An 18378-nucleotide genomic window follows, 5' to 3' on the forward strand; every position below is an offset into this window, starting at 1 on the left:
TGAACCATAACTGCTATGATCGTAAATCAAGTTAAAATCAATACATTAATTTAAATCAAGTTACATTATATTAAAATATATGTCTATTATTCCAAAATGTTTTTACGGCAGAAAGATAAATAGTGCATGATACCAAACTTTACTGAATCATCTTTATATAAAAATATTATCAAAATAATTGTCCAATAATAATACTGTACATTTTATGAGTCAGTATGCCTATATTCTTTCATTAATGTAGATTCACCATGCTTTTTATGTTAAAATTTTAATTTATTGTGGAAACCGTGGTCGATGCTGGTAGGGTTTTTACGTAAATATTGAGATTTTTTTTCACTTTTATTTATATCCTTTTCTATTTCAAATTACATGAATACCTCTAAAAATGACATAACACCTTTACATTTTAAGTCGTACACGTCATATGATTGTTGAGTCATAGGTCGCGCGAAGGAAAGCTAACTTTCAATAGATAGCGAAGCAAAGGTTGCGGGTTCGACGCCCGCCGCGTATCGCTACAGATAAACCAATCGCTTACTAATTATTTTTAATACTTCTTTAAATCACGATTTTAACTTTGATGGTCAAAATTGTTACCAGCTATAGAGTAATATATAATAATGAATTATCTCAACTCACAAGGATTCTGAATCGTAGGAAAATTCAAAGTGATAGAAGTATAGGATTTTTACCAGCTGACGATACATAATTATGTTAAATAAATTACTATTACATAAAGATTACCCTAAGAATATTAAAATATATCTTTGTAATGTTTCATAAAGTAAATAAATTTATTATATATTATTACAAATTAATGATCACTTGCTCAAAATCGAAGGAAATATCTTGTCTTTACTACAACGCTTGAGAGTCGCTTATATGTGAAGTTTAGTTTGTCCACTACTGGATAAAAAGTTGACGACGACATAACACTGAATTATACTTCAGACACAGTTTAATACAACTGGTAGAAATATAAAAAATACAAGATTTGCTTGTAACTTTTATAAGCACAAATCAGTTGTATCTGATATGTAAATAATCTTATATGTGTTATATTATTATATTGTATATATTAAATAGTTTGCACCTGATTTAAACATAACTTTTATCTGTATTAAAATTAAAAAAATATATAAGTAACCTTTTCTTTCAAATGAAATATTTAGAATATTTTAGGCATACACATTATTTTATTGTAGTATTACCTTTTACGCGGAAGGAAAAAATGTGATTTTTTAAATATCACAAATATAATGAACACGCTATCAAACGCAGAGTATGGCACTATATACAATGTCGCCCATCGACAAGTGACCGCCCGAAATATTCTGAATATTCATGAAAAATGATGGAAAATAAACTTCAAAAGGGGGGGTCTATCTTTAATATTTTTGAAGTTATTCAATTTTTTACTTTTTAAGTAGCGTTTGTGACCTTGGTTTAAATTTTTTACCATATCTCCTACGTTTTTGGCTCGATTTGGATTTTGTTTATTGTTTCTAAAAGCTGATGAGTTACTTTAACGGATTTAGTAACATTTCTTTCAAAACTTTATAGACTATGAAAAAAAAGGGACGTTTAGCCTTTTTTTTTCAAAAAAAATATGTTGATTTTTTTTTTAAATCAAGTGGAACTCCATAAAATGTCCCCATAAGAGTACTTTTATAACCATTATTTATAATTTACTACATAACAGCTACAAATTCACAAAACATTATTAATACCTATCTATTAAAAAAATTTAACAAATAACTTCTTGAACATTTGGCATGATTCAAATAAAAACGGTTCCTAGAAACAGTTTTTTAACAATGGGTCCACACCACGTGCGCATTGTTGTCGACTTATCGGCTAGCGTTACTTCATTTAGTTGCTTGTTAACTGTTCCTGTGACGCTACGTATTTTTTTATTTGTGCCCTATTTAATTTAGTGAAGAAAAGTTAATTTTAAGCTATTGCATAGCTTTTATCGCGGGCTTTAATTTTGGCTTATAATCCGTTCGGAAATCTTAAAATTGTGTGAAGTACATTTTATATTCCCATTATAAAATTCAAAATTATATTCCCACATTATCCAAATAGTATGTTCTATCAACATAAGCTATATTGAATTCTGGATTAATAAAATAACGTAAAAGAATGTTTGTAATTTTTAAACGTATAATTACAACTGACAGACTTGACAGTACAAAATCAAAACGCCATTATGATTTTTGGCGCCATTTTTGTTTGTTTGATAAAAAATGCTATGCAATAGCTTTACCGCGGCAGTCTCCGAGTGCCACACGTATTTTTTTATCTCTACAATGGTTCGATTGTGTGATCTACAGCCATCTCATGTGGCAGATATGCATTTTATTTACGGTGTTTGTAATGGGAATGCACGCGCAGCTGTCAAAGAGTACAGACGACGCTATCCAGATAGACCAGCACTTGGGTACAGATCTTTCATTGCCGTACATCGTAATTTTTGCGAAAGAGGATTATTTCCACAACAAAATGAGCCCGGCGTGATTATTGATGTAGGCGTGGAAGAGGAAGTGTTACGTTTAATACGCGCTAACCCTATGCTAAGCATTCGTCTCCTATCGATAAGAGTCGGTATACCGAGAGTAAGAATATGGAGAATTCTCAAAAAAGAAGGCCTGCACCCTTATCATTTCCGACGAGCACAACGTTTGGAAGGTATCGATTACGGTCCGAGATCTGTTTTTTGTAATTGGATACTTGCACAGCAAAGAACTTACATCAATTTTATGAGGAAGATTTTGTGGACAGATGAGGCCACTTTCACAAGGGCGGGTATAACAAATCACCGCAACCTCCACGTATGGGCCACTGAAAATCCACATGCCTATCGGGAAACCACTTTCCAGTCACAGTTTTCCATAAATGTATGGGCTGGAATGATAGACGATCACCTAATTGGCCCATTCGTATTACCAAACAGGCTGGATCAACACGCGTATTTGGATTTTTTAAAAAATACGTTACCAATGCTTTTGGAGGATGTACCGCTGGAAACAAGAAGGCGGATGCAGCTGCAATTAGATGGAGCTCCAGCACACTTTGCGCGTCTAGTTCGTAGTTATTTAAATGAAAATTATCCGCGGTGGATTGGCCGAGGAGGTCCCATTGCTTGGCCGCCGCGATCTCCCGACCTTACGCCCCTAGATTTTTATCTTTGGGGCTACATGAAACAGAAAGTTTATGCCATGCCCATTGAAAACCGCGAGCAATTATCAACCAGAATTTTTGCTGCTGCTGCGGAAATAAAAGAAAAACGTGCAGAATTGCGTCGTACTACCACAAGTGTAGCCATAAGGGCTTTAGTTTGTTTACAGGAGGGTGGGGGACATTTTGAACATCTAATCAACTAACATTCTTATTTTTTTATGTTCGTGTGTTTTTTTATGTTTATGTTATAAAGATATTTTTATTGATTGATTGTTTTTAATTATCATCCTCATAATTATTTTAAGCTTTTAGTACTCACTGCTAAGAGCAGGGATATTAAATTGACTTTCCTATTTTTTTCGTAAATTTTACTATTGACAGTAAACTGACAATAAACTCTAATAGTTTATCATTGGATTTTGTTACAGGTAGGTATTAATGATGTTCTGTGAATTTGTAGCTGTTATGTAGTAGATTATAAATAATTATTTAAAAAGTGCTATTATGGGGACATTTTTTGGAATTACACTTGATTTTAAAAAAAAAACAACATATTTTTTTTGAAAAAAAAAGGCTAAACGTCCCTTTTTTTTCATAGTCTATAAAGTTTTGAAAGAAATGTTACTAAATCAGTTAAAGTAACTCATCAGCTTTTAGAAACAATAAACAAAATCCAAATCGAGCCAAAAACGTAGGAGATATGGTAAAAAATGTAAACCAAGGTCACAAACGCTACTTAAAAAGTAAAAAATTGAATAACTTCAAAAATATTAAAGATAGACCCCCCCTTTTGAAGTTTATTTTCCATCATTTTTCATGAATATTCAGAAAATTTCGGGCGGTCACTTGCCGATGGGCCACACTGTATATCTTTAAATAATAGATTGGATAAATTTACTAAGTGGTCGACCTATTTACCGCCAACATCCTCAAACTCCATCACCTATTCATCCGTCATTACAATGTAGAGTTAAGGACATTTTAAATAACTACCAAAAAGTTTCAAATATTTAACGCCCGCTATGACAGCTCATTTTATTTTTGCCTACCTAGTTTTAGGTAAACAGAAATTTTCAAATGTCGATCTTTGGTAGACTAAACATAAGATAGATTGAATATTAATAACAAACACAAATCACGTAGTACTGCTATTATTACAGTTTATTTCCTTTATATTTTAAAGGAAGTTGCTTGGGGCATGAAAAGCAGAAAATAGCATGACATTTAAATTTCAATATGTTTACACACATGCACACAGTATGTATCATGATACATAAACTCACTCATAGACACAGACACGCACTTCCTATTATTTTCCTGTTCATTACACGTAAAAAACGAAGTACGTAAAGGGAAATAATCATAGTTTATTGGTAGTTTAGTTAACTTACGCTCGTCATTAATAAATCAATCTATTCATTTTTTGCTTAACAACGGTAGAAATGTGACAATTCTTCTAAGTCATATTTCGACCGATATAATATGGTGTGTTTTAATATTATTTTATAACTATCTTTAGCTATTTGAATATGTATATTATATTTAAAAACGAGTATAAAGTCCACCTGATGGTAAATAGTCTTTACCATGGGTTTAAGATGCGTAGCTACCCGTGAGACACTTATAGCAAGTGATAATTGATCTACATACAATATGCACATTACTACATTTTGAAAAAAACATGGTGTGTGCCTAGGATTTGAACCACAAACGTCTCGATTGAGATGCCACGATTTTTAACCACTAGGCTGTCACTGCAATATATAGGTGTGGCTTTAAGATAGCCAAAATCCTTAGAAAATATGGCCTTAGATACTAAAATACTTACACGTGTAAAGCTTCGATTAATACAGTTCGCTATCTGTTAAATTCACCCCGATAACATTAGTAAATGACTAAACTATACATTATCGTCACCGATAACGTACCGAAACCTGTTTTACATGTCCCCTTTGTTAGTTGGAAACATAGACGAAGGAATTAAATAAACTCCTAATAAATGATAAAACATTCTGTTGACATAATGATAAAAATACTGATCACTTCAATCGTTCGGTTAATTATTATTTCTCGCGCTTAATCGTTAAGTCATTACTGTCCCACTGCTGGACGGATCTCCTATCAGAGTGAAGAGGACTTAAGCCACTTTGGGCCATAATGATTTGGGATTTTTTTAAATCGTGTAATAAGTGATAATTATTTTCTATACCATTATATTAATATGAATATGGCTTTGAAAAGTTACATGTATGCCCAGGATTCGACCCTCGAACATTAAGAGGCAGAGTTCCTACCAGTAAGCAATCTCGCGTTTACTTAATTTTAATAAAAACGTTCAAATGTGTATTTTTTCTGTTACACACATCACATATGTCATGTTTGTGTTCAGATTAACTTATAATATTAAACATTTAGAGCTATGTTGTACATTCGATCTATTTAACTGATGTCATAAATTAAAAATGTAATAAATATTTTATGCTATAAAATATATTTTTATAATGTAGAAGTAGCAGACAAGCATGCAGTCCACTTGTTGGTAAGTGGCTAGTGCCGCCCATGGACATCTGTGATCTACCTGAGGTCGGCCACAGATGCGCCGCTACCCTTGAGGACTAAGCTGGAACGCCTCGGAAAAGTATGTCTCCCTTACTACACCCTTCAAAACGGAACACGGCAGCGCTTTATACTGCTGTTATTAGGCAGAAATAGGTGTGGCGGTGGTGCCGCCGGAGTCGAACCACAAAGGGTTCTACCACCTTCAGCACACACAAATATTACAAACAGATAGAAACTTATACGAATAAAGTCAAAATATTTTATATTGGAGCACATTACACATACAATCAGATTGGAAGTTAAAATAAGGGTTTTGATACATTACTAAACTAATAGTCCAGTAGTAAATACTTAGTAAAAAGACGTAATTAATTAAAATGTTATTGCTAGGCAATAAAATAGGAAATTGTCGGTGCAAATCAATCAGCTCGTTTGTCGAATGATTGCCAATAGACACCTTTCAAGTCAACTATCTAATTTATGCGAGTACACTTAGCGTATAACTATAGCTTTCACGTTTAAATAGTTTTGACGAAAATTCTAAAACCATATTTTATTCTACTCGAATTCCTTTTTTAAAAAACTAACATATATTAAAACTTTTTATACTTATAAATTATTGAAGCACATTATCATCAACCCATTGGTGCACCCACTGCTGGGCACGGGTCTCCTCTCAGAATGAGAAGGATTAGGCCATAGTCCACCTCGCTGGCCAACTGCGAATTGGTAGACTTCACATAGATATCTTTGAAAACTTTTTTTTTATATTTTTCAGGTATGCAGGTTTCCTTGCGATGTTTTCCTTCACCGTTTAAGCAAGTGATCATTAATTTCTAATACGCACATAATTTTGAAAAATCAGAGGTGCGTGCCTGGGATTTGATCCTCGGACCCCTCGATCGAGAGGTCGAGTTTCTTAACCACTAGGCTATCACTGCTTTTATACTTATAAGTTATAGACGCACATGAGTATGCATGTATGTATGCCTGCCCTTACAGTAGTACGAATATACATAATACTGAACGCTAATTATATTACCACAAATGTTAATAAGTTAAGTTTAACTTTTAAGTATTGTTTTGTTTCTTTTCTTTGCATTCCTTTAATGTTGTAGTATTTTTCACAAATAAATATTTCTTTCTTTTTTTTCCTTTTTTCATACCGCCTGATAATATGAAATATTACTTACATACTATACGAAAGTTTGAGTATAGTATTTATGCTTAACAAAAATATTAATAGGGATAACATATATTTAATTGTTATTTACCTGAATTTCTATGTTAAAAATAATGTATTGTTCACCCAGTCAATCAGTCGGTCGAAATTCAATCAAATCATATATTTTGCAATTTTATATTGATAAAACTAGTTAGTCCAAAACTACCAAACAAAAAAGAAAGTTCTATCTTATATGTAGATATAGTATCATCCAATTTGAAAATATCTGTATACAAATTAAATACTTTTCATATTTGGTAAAAACAACATAATGTTCTCTTGTTTATGAAAAAACATTTAATATTGAAATCATTTGTTATATTTTATTTTATTAATACTTCAATTATTAATTACTGTATGTTAATATCTTTGTACTTTATTTAATTATTATTATACAAACCATATAAATAAAATAGGAAGAACTACAAATCGATATTATTATCTGATAATTGAATAATATTGTAACAACTTTTAGACATATCTGATAAAGATTGATTAAATATTTTTACCTAAGATATAAGATAAACATTCATACCAAAAATATTCATTTTTCTCTCTCAAAGTTTAAGGCTTTAGTATATTCAATTATCCATATAATAAAAGTTATGATGAATTGGTAATGAAATCATAAAAAAATACTAAAAAGTAACTTTAGTGCAATTACAATAAGATATAAAATAACAACATATAAAAGAACATGCAGTCAAATCGATGATATGAGGTCAATGCTGAGCATGGGTAATATAACCCCCAAAAAGAGATGAAAAAAAAACTGAAGTGAGCCATAGGTCAAATTTCGACACTTGGTGGGTAAAAAAATCATAGATTTATCATTAAAAATTTGAACCGCCCTTATCGCACCCTTCAAAACAAAACATAGCAATGCTACACTGTTGTCATAACACAGAAATGGGTGTGACAGTGGCACCACTGAAATCGAACCACAAATATCAAACTTTTATGAATAACAAAATTAAAAGGTTTAAAATTATGCACCTAGTTTAATTATTATAAACAATTAGTGGAACGGTTCTTTGAGGAAACTAAGAACAATGACCGATCGAGGAAACCCGCAAACTAAGGAAACTTGAACGAATGAAACATGAAATAATACCTACCAGACTAAACAAACCAAAAATGATTTGCGTAATTCTTGGAATAGGAGGCACGGTTGATGAGTAAGTCCCTAATATTTATTAATTGAAGTTGGTAGAACCCTTTGTGGTTCGACTCCGGCGGCACCACCGCCAGACCTATTTCTACCTAATAACAGCAGTGTTAGGCGCTGCTGTGTTCCGGTTTGAAGGGTGTGGTAAGGGAGACAGACTTTTCCGAGACGTTCCAGCTTAATCCTCAGGGGTAACGGCGCATCTGTGGCCGACCTCAGGTAGGAATATCTAATCCTATCTGGGGCTGATTACAGATGTCCATGGGCGGCAGTGGCCATTTACCATTAGGTGGACTTCACGCTCGTCTGCTACTCCTATATTATAAAAAAATGGAATATAATTATATGTATACATGCCCACTAGCAGTTAATTTTTTGAAATGTAGAGTCAGTGTCGTAGAGTTCGAGTGTCGGGGAGGTATCACTGCCACATTTGTCTGGCGTGAAGGGATTCTGCGTTTCTGTCGAAGAGTGTAGATGTTGGTTGACTTACATATGAGGCGAGCATCTTAGTCCTTAGTAACGGTAACGCATCTGTGATCGGCTTGAGATTGAATCTATTTTATATGGAGTTAATCTTGTGATTAAGATGTTCTATAATATAATATTATAAAAATACACTATAAGAAAAATCTTTATATATATATTTCTCATGTGCGTGTGTATGTCACTGAACTCCTCCTAAACGACTGGACTGATTTTGATGAAATTTATTGTGTGTGTTCAAGGGGACTCGAGAATGGTTTAGATTCACAATATCATTCCAATGCAGGTACAAATTTTCCGTTTTGTGTATGTCATATTATTTATTAATTGCGGGCGAAGCCGCGGGTACCACTAGTATTGACAATAAGATTTTTGGTAAGCAATAAAGCATTCAGGCAGTCTGATGATTACTACCACGTGCATGTAGGATTGAATACTACTAATGTCGGCCACAGATGTGTGGCTACCACTGAGGACTAAATTGAAATATCCCCTGTAAGTGTATCTTAGTCTCTTCAACAATACAGTAGCACTTGTCACAACTGTTATAAACAGAAATAATTATGGCGGTGCTGGCACCGGATTAGAGCCAGAGTGCTAACGCTTTTTTTTAAATAATAAAACAAGATGACTATAAAATGTTATATTTGGTGATTTTTATTTGCAAATATTTGTGCCCATGCTGGGCATGAGTCTTCTATTATTTTTCAGATTTTTTTAATATATGGGAGTAGCAGACGAAGGTGGAGTCCACTACATGGTAAGTGGCTATTAATATGAAAAGGACGAATACCACAGTCTACCACCCTCATCAAAAGCAGATTGGTAAACTTCATGCACTTATAAATCATTGTCGAGACAGATTTTCAAAAGATTTTCCTTGGTCGTTATAGGCACGAAATTATAGTACTACTATAATGAATACGCGCATAGTTTTGAAAAAAAATTACGTGTCGTGTCTTCTAGAGTCACTTGTAGATTGTCACTACTTGCTATAATTATTTATATTAGATAATATAATGACATTTACACAACTTTGATGACCCATTTTGAGACTACAGACAGTAAAAAAGGTAATTTGCGATAACGCACTTATTTTCAAATTTGTATGTTTTCCCACCGAATCCTATTAGAAGTTATTGGAACTAATATCATTTTGAGCACGAGTAATATGATATTAATTTTAATGTAACAAAATACATAGGTATCCTAAAATATAAATTCTCTTGAAATTGTTATAAAAACTAAAGTTACATAGAACTTAGAAACTTTAGAAATGATGACGTTAAACACTGATTATATTATTATTATTTAAGTTAATCATTACCTACATATTTAACGGAAACCTAAGTCATAAAAGTCACACATACTCTCTTTTGGTAAAACGGTAGAGTTCAACAATTTATTAACATTGTCAGTCAAATACGAGGTTTATGCAATATAACAAAACAATTTTAGTACAGTTGTACGTCCTCTGACCCTGATAATGTAAACTCTACAACAAGCGCTACCACGTGCCGGTCATATGGAGACAAATATAAATAAACGATATTAACTCCTTATACATAAACACAAAATAACTTTGTTATTGATATTGTCGGAGCTAATAAGAACTTTTTAAATAAAACTATAATAACTTTGCCATCTTAATGTATTTTTAATATGAGCTCTACCTATTTTCAGAGGCAAAAAGTTTTGCAAATGCCAACTAATAATAAGAGTCATTTTTGATTAGTTTCGATAAATAACAAGAAAATATAAATACAAACATAATAATGTTTAGCGTTAGAGGAAGTAGAGAAAAATAACTTTTAATTAACTCTACTGTTTAGTAAGTTATAAATAGATCTACACTCTACTGACTCTACATCAACAGAACATAACAGATTGCGATAACACAACTATAATTAGCAATAAACAAACTAAATCAGTACAAACAAACAATCGGATCAACCGAAACAAACCAAAGTAACAAACTTTGTCAAAGTTTAACATTCAAGCCAAATCGGTTCTAAGTTCACTCACGTTTCAACGGCTTCGGATTGCTCTGTTTCCTTCGTGACATGACCTAGCACGGTGCACCCTTGCCTCCCAACATGACACACACAACACTGAAACCTCGATAGCGGAGGAAACTTGAGTCGTCGGCGACACGCGTCCAGCTCGGTCGGACGCCGGGACGGTACTGGAGGCGTGCTGTGCGGTACCAATTCGCGAGCAGCGCGAGGGCTGGCTCAGGCGCCGCCCCTTACCTCCCCCCTACCGTAGCCCGTAGAGGCGTAGCGGCGTAGACTTCGAAATTTTGAAAATCTTCTAGGCTTTGAAAAGTTTTTGGTGGAATGTGTCCTATGAGCTAATGTTTTTGACTTTGCATAATGATTCAGAAAGTTTTGAGACATTTTTTTCTCGATATCTTACACTTGTTTATATTGGTTACGTTGTTTACTGAGATACTGATTTCTATTTTAATATTTCTAATTACATTAGAAATTTAGAGATCTATAAAAATACTGCGCAATTATTTTTATCAATAGAACTTATTTATCAAAAAGAACAGAAGATATTTTGTTAAATATATTTTTATATAAAACTAGTTGACCCGGCAAATGTTGTGTTGCCATATAAAAAAAAATGTTAAGGGTGAACAACCCTTATAACTTAGAGGTATGAAAAATAGATAGTAGCTCTCTCATTCTCAGACCTATTGAATATGCATATAAAATTTGGTGAAAATCGGTAAATCTGTTTCGGAGTACGGTAACTAACATTATGACACGAGAATTTTATATATAAAATTATATTTTACCTAACAACCGCTTGGTAACATTTTGTTGAGTTATCAAAGATTACAATTTAAATTCAACGTAATTAAAAAGTTTAAACGTTTAAATAGATATTGACATAAGCGATTAAAAGACTACACGTTGTCGTATTTAATTTTAATTTGTGTCAGTCAAAGTAGAGTCCGACAAGTGAATTATGATTTTTATGTTTTTACTATTCATATTGAAAGTAGTAAGCGAGAATTTTGCACATAAAAAATTGCCACAAAATGCACATAGAGCAAGAAGCGTAGGCTTGAAATAATAACCACAGAAGTAGTACATCAACTCTGGACTATATAGTACTAGCATACTCAATACTAGCAGATGTACTAGTGCACTGGCAAGACGTCATTTTGACTACCTTGCAACTGTTTTATACAACAAAGTAAACAAAATTCTACAATTATACCCGCTTAGGTACGAGGAATGCAAATCAAAACTGTCGGAGTTCTTGCAAAACTTAACATATGATGAGACTGAGTCACTTATTTTTAACAACTAAGCATGAGACGCACATACACTCACCCACACGCCCACACACACACACACACACACACACACACACACACACACACACACCACACCACACACCACACACACACACACACACACACACACACACACACAAATACACACACACACTCTTACAGCATATACAAAACACACATACACCACATCTGCGTTGAACTTTGTCATAGATTTAAGATGCATGTAATTGTATTTTTGTAATTGTTTTTGTAATTAACCTTTAATATTCTTTAATTTTATTTCTATATTCCGAGGTGGGCGTAAATAGTGACGACACAGTTTATACTATTGCCGCTGTTTACGACAATATCATTTGTAAAACTGTTTTTGCTTGAAATAAATCTTTAAATCTTTAAATTTTTTATAAGATTTGACTAACAAAAGAGCATGCACTGTGCCTGATAGGTACATTTTAATCTGTAACCAGCTCCATGTAACAATTTCATTATGGGTACATATATAACAGGGTTTCTATTTAAGGTCCATCACAGATGCATTGCCACTCCTAATGAGAGAGTGAGGAGATAGTCGCCTCATCTAAGTCAGCTGGCATCCACGCCTTCCATAGAAACGCAAAAATTGCTTCAAGTTACAAATAGGATGTTACATACCTCCCCGATTGAATTATACTAGTTTTACTACCTTCCAAACATGCCTTCTTTAATACCATAGAATTACACTAACTTATATTCGAATTGAATTATAAATAACATCTTATTAGAGATACCTTGTAATGCAAGGGCAATGCATGAAAATAGTTTATTTTATTTATATAATTGGACTAACAAATAAACTTGCAAACGTAAGTTATCTCTGACTCCTAAACAACTGTTAGTAACTTTACCATTATAGAAGGTGTTTTATAGAAGGGCTACCTGATGGAAATCATTTAGTAGCAATCGTCTGTGGACATTTGCAAAACCAGAGGGACAATGCATCGCTGGCTTTAAAGAAGAGCCCTTTTTTGCACATTTCTTGAATAACGCCATGTCATGTGTTCTGGGAATAACTGTGTGTATAATATTGTTTTGGAAAAGTATGCTAGTGCATTTTAGCGACTTCATTAACAACTTAGTAACTTTCAAAGTATATGTTACGAGTCTACCTATACAGGGTGAATTTTTAAAACGGGCCTTCAGGGCCAAATCCGAAACTATAAGGATTAGCGAAAAATGCTGAAAGGAGTTACGAGGCCGATTTTGATAAAAACTAAAACTGCATCATTAGTTTTTTTAAATATTTTTTTCCTTAGCCGGGAATCGAACGAGTTCATTTTGAAAAAAATGACACCTCTATATTATTCCACTATCTGATAGTGTCGCTTATAAGGATCAAATTCTGGGAAGTAATGTTATGTGACAAATCAAAGGAAAAGGAAAATACGTATTTTTCCATACATTGGCATACTAATCCTTAAGGATTATACATAACAAATGATTTATGTATAATTCTTTAGAAACAGACATAAGTCATACCATTGAAGAATTTTTTGGTTAATCAACTAATTATTCGATGTTATGACTATGACATACGGTTTAGTATGAGAAAGTAATAGTTTGGCAAATAAGTTACCGCCGTTTTTAGGATTTATTTTTTAATGAAAATAGATAACTGATTAAATAGTAAATTCTTATTGTTTGTTGTTTACAACTTCGTTTCAACGTTAAATATGATTTTCTATGTTTCTTTTTTTAGTAATCACTCGGATTTGACTCTAAAAAGTAATTCTCGCAAATTGTCAACTTTACATCTGTATTAAACGAAACTCCGCCCATAGCAAGTAAATCTATTTTATTGGTCCTAAAAATAACCTTAGCTAAGTCGGACATAAAAATATAAATTATTGGGAAACAAAACGTCAATTTCGAATGATTAGAAACATTGAGCCAAAAAAAATGTTAATACACGAAATGTTCAAATTAATGAATGGCGGGAACTTAACGGCCAAATTAATATGAAAAAATATGTATTTTCTTAAAATTGAGGCTTTTCCTTTAGTTTATCATTTATCATTTCTTTCCAGATTTTGATCCTTTTAAGCAACACTATCAGATAGTGGAATAATATAGAGGGTGCATTTTTTTTCAAAATGAACTCGTTCGATTCCCGGTTAGGGAAAAAGTTATTTTAAAAAAGTAATGATGCAGTTTTAGTTTTTATCAAAATTGGCCTCGTAACTCCTTTCAGCATTTTTCGCTAATCCTTATAGTTTCCGATTTGGCCCTGAAGGCCCGTTTTAAAAATTCACCCTGTATATATCGCACTTGCCTATCGCGTAACAAAAATGCATTACTTTTTATAAATCTAATAACTTATGTGGCTCACATAAATAAGTAATGATAAGCAAGTACACCATTTTTCTTTATTTTATTACTAATTTGCGTAGTAATCATTAAACATATAGATAGTATAGTAAAGTCTAGACGCACCTAAATAAAATATCTATGCCAGATAACCTGAAATACTTTTTTAAATATAATATTTAAATATATATTATTGCAGTTCCTAAACATAGATTATGTAATTATGATACATGATTATTTCTAAACATAGATTTTGTAAGGTGGCTAGATCTTTCATGGGTATTCGCTACTACAATAAAATACCCGACCACATTTTGAATCTCACAGAAAAAAGGTTCAAACATGTCGTTAAACAAACGCTGTGTAACAACGGTGTGGTGCGAAGTAGTTCCAGCTCCACAATGGCTGGATGGATGTACCATTAGGTTAAGTTTAAAACGTTTTGACGTTAGGTTAAGTTTAAAAAGTTTTGTAAAAAACATTTTTTTTTTTAAAGATGTGTGTTATGGAGTTTCTTTCGCCGCTTCTTCTCCATTACAAAACGCCTTGTGCAGTGGTGGTAGTTTTACTGACATTCAAAAAGTGCTCTGTAAATAATCTATTTTGAATAAACAAATTTTGATTTGATTTGATTTGATTTGAGTAATAAACGAGCAAGCAATCCACTCGATGATAGGTAATTGACTACTACCATGGACATCTGTAATGAACTTCAAATAAGATTGGAGTACTTGAGGTTCACCACAGATGCGTTTGCTTCTATTGAGGACTAAATTAGGACGCCTAGGATAACTATCGTAATCGTATAGGTAAGGGAGAAAGACTTTTCCGAGGCATTCCAGCTTAGTCCTCAGGGGTAGCGGCGCATCTGTGGCCGACCTCAGGTAGGAATATCTAATCCTATCTGGGGTTTATTACAGATGTCCATGGGCGGCAGTAGCCACTTACCATCAGGTGGACTGCATGCTCGTCTGCTACTCGTATATTATAAAAAAAAAAAAAAAAACTATGTCTCCCTTGTCACACCCTTCAAACTGGAATACGGCAGCGCCTAACACTGATGTTATTAGGCAGAAATAGGTGGGACGGTGGTACCACCGAAGTCGAACCACAAATGGTTCTACCACTTTGAAACTTATACTAAAGATAAATTTTATTACCAAGGCGCACTTTAGGTACTAAGATAAGTCGGTCTTTAACATTTCCTTATAAATTACAATAATACAACCCTAGTCAAAAAGTATAAGTAGAAAAATCCACCAACCTTGCCGTCCATGTCGATAGTCTGCACACTCGAATCGCGTGAGGAGTATGCACGGCGTTCTCACAGGGCTCAGAGAAGTAGGCATGTCTGGTCTTCGTAAGGAGTTCCTATGCACTTCACAAAATATACACGGTAGCACGGCTAGTTCACGTGGAAAACAAGAGCGAGAGGGCACATACAACACATCTGTATGATCTCACTGAGCGCAAAACGACAACTGGACGCAAGAAGCGACATTGACAGACATCTTTGATGGAATTTTCACATGTACCCACCTACAACTTGACAAGAATTGAAACAACTTATTTTAAAAAGTTACATTCTCTCATTTGGTGAATGTTACTAAATTTTGAAAATGGAACGTCAAATGAGAACATTTAAATTTTCTTTCTTTATGATTTTCTGCATAATAATATCCTCGTACTTAAACACAGTACGAACGAATATATTATACGTGTATAACTTGTGTTATTGCAGGAATATTTAAAATTTCAAATAGTTTAGCGATATTCAAAAAGATATATTTAAAGTTTAAAGTACTAATCTTTCAATGTATTTACGGTAAACCAGCAGTTCTCTTGCTAAGTAGTCTAAAAGACACAATTGACGGCCAAATAAGTATCTAAATTACCAATTCAAAATTTCTGAGCGTAGGCTTTGGGTGTTTGAGTTCCTACTTCCTATATGAATTGGCACTCACGATAGAAGGAATGTTAGCGTACTTAATATGTATCTCCGTGATATTTCAGGACAAAAAGTTGTCTTTGTCGCTCTAATGACCTCCGTCGTATTTTAAAATTGCGATGCTATGTTCTGATTTCAATTGTTGTAAGGGAAACATACTTTTCCAAGGCATTCCAAATTAGAAGTTAGCAGTTGCAATGCATCTGTAGACATCCTTACGTAGGATTCTATCCTATTCTATCCACTCGTCCATGGGTGGCAGTAGCTTGCTATCAGATGTACTGCATGCTTTCTACACTCACAGTCCCACACTAGGATTCCCTGTATCGTGGGTGCTATGGACACACACAGAGACAAATACATAAACACCCAGACCCAGAAACAGAAATCTAAAATAATCATTAGAAATCTGTCAGGCCAGGGATCGAACCCGGGACCCTCTGCGCGTCAGACCAGCATGGTGACCGCTCCGCCACGCGGATCGTCAATGCTCGGCTGTTACTCCAATTATATGTATTAAAATAAATAAAAAAATATATTTTTCTATTTAGTATTTTAATTGTGCAATTAAGCAAAAAAATATTGGTACTTATATACTGGTTTTATTGACTTTTTTATAATTATATTTTTTATGACAGCTATTTAATTTGTATTGTTAGCAGAATAAAGTTTGTAACACCTGATTATATACCTATTCTATGCAAATAAATTATTCTACAATATTCTACATATTTACATACATCCATATATAACAGTAACTTTGATATTATCAATTGTAGGCTTCAATACTGTATTATCATTAAATATTTACGTAATTAACGGTAACTACAATACACACGATAAAAGTTTAGCAATGAGGTAGTAACAGTTTCATTACACTTGTTACCAGTTGACCAATATAAGATATGTGATTGTTTCTGTTTGTTTGTACATCTGTTTCGTAAAACTAATCGTACTGTTAGTACAGTGACATCTTTTCTTTGAACTAATTAATTAATCGGTTGTAATATTGATAAAAAATACATTTTTGAACCTATAGGTTAACTCCGGAGGCACCACCGTCACACCTATTACTTCCTAATAATAGCAGAGCGCTGCTATGTTCTGGTTTGAAGGGTGGGGTAGGACACATACTTTTCCAAGACATTCCAGCTTAGTCCTCGGTGTAGAGGTGCATCTGTGTGTCACCTTAGGTAGAAAAGTAATCTTGTCTTAGGTTGATTGCAGATATCCATGGGTGGCAGTAGCCGAATACCATGAGGTGGACAACGATCCCGTGAAACACTAAGATCCGTGCACGGGGCTGCACGGGATCCTACACGAGGGAACAGTTGTGTAAAATACATCGCCAAAAACTTAAAGCCCATCTTACGAGCTCTTATCTCTCACGTAGGAAAGACTTCAACGAGTATAGCAAACAACTATATTTGCGCACACTATCGTATATTTCTCAACTTTGGGCACCTTATTTTGACTATTGACGACAGTTATATCCACTTATAAGTAAAACTGGTTTAATACGCTGATTTTTATTTAGAATAGTAAATAATTGGACCTTACTTTATTGATTTGATTAAAAATTATCAAATTGTATTCTACACTGCATAAAGTATAAAAATAAAAGGCTTCCACCAGTAACCCTTGGGATGCCACTTATGTCATCATCATCAACCCATTATTGTCTTATTGCTGGGTACAGATATCCTCCAAATAACATTTTCATTCAAGTCCTATAGTCAACAGCACTGGTCAAGTGCGAATTAGTAAATTTCACAAACCTTTTTGAGGTCTTTTTTTGAAATAGCTCTGAGTAATGCACGTGTCTTCACGATGCTTTCCTTCACCCTTTATGCAAGTGATAATAAATTTCTTATACGGACACACTATGCAAATACCTAACTTTGAAAAATCAAAAATACGTACCTGGGATTCGAACCTCGGACCAATTAATTGAGAAGCCGAGTTTTAACCACTAGGCGTGATTTACACACTAATCATATACATAGTTATAGTATTTATTTAAAGAGAATCTTTTCCATGGCCACCGTTCTATTCAGTCCACAAAATTGGAATTCTTATAAATGCTAAATCATTAACCTAATGATTTAACTACTCCCTTAAACCTTACCCGGCTAGATAGTTACAGGAATATC

At 33.6% G+C, this 18378-nt stretch overlaps 1 protein-coding gene across 1 annotated transcript in view; it reads right to left on the minus strand.

Moving 5' to 3' along the window:
• The window catches only part of ush (Zinc finger protein ush), a 224650-nt gene extending 213858 nt beyond the window's left edge, over positions 1-10792 (minus strand). Inside the window, exon 1 of the mRNA XM_073080363.1 lies at positions 10647-10792. Coding sequence (XP_072936464.1) covers positions 10647-10686 — 40 coding nt within the window. The 5' untranslated portion in view covers positions 10687-10792. The remainder of the gene's footprint in view (positions 1-10646) is intronic.
• Positions 10793-18378: the final 7586 nt, after the last annotated feature.

The sequence above is a fragment of the Epargyreus clarus genome, unplaced genomic scaffold (genome assembly GCF_041222505.1).
Source record: "Epargyreus clarus isolate Ecla_fem2 unplaced genomic scaffold, WU_Ecla_fem_2.2 ptg000015l, whole genome shotgun sequence".
Lineage (NCBI taxonomy): Eukaryota > Metazoa > Arthropoda > Insecta > Lepidoptera > Hesperiidae > Epargyreus > Epargyreus clarus.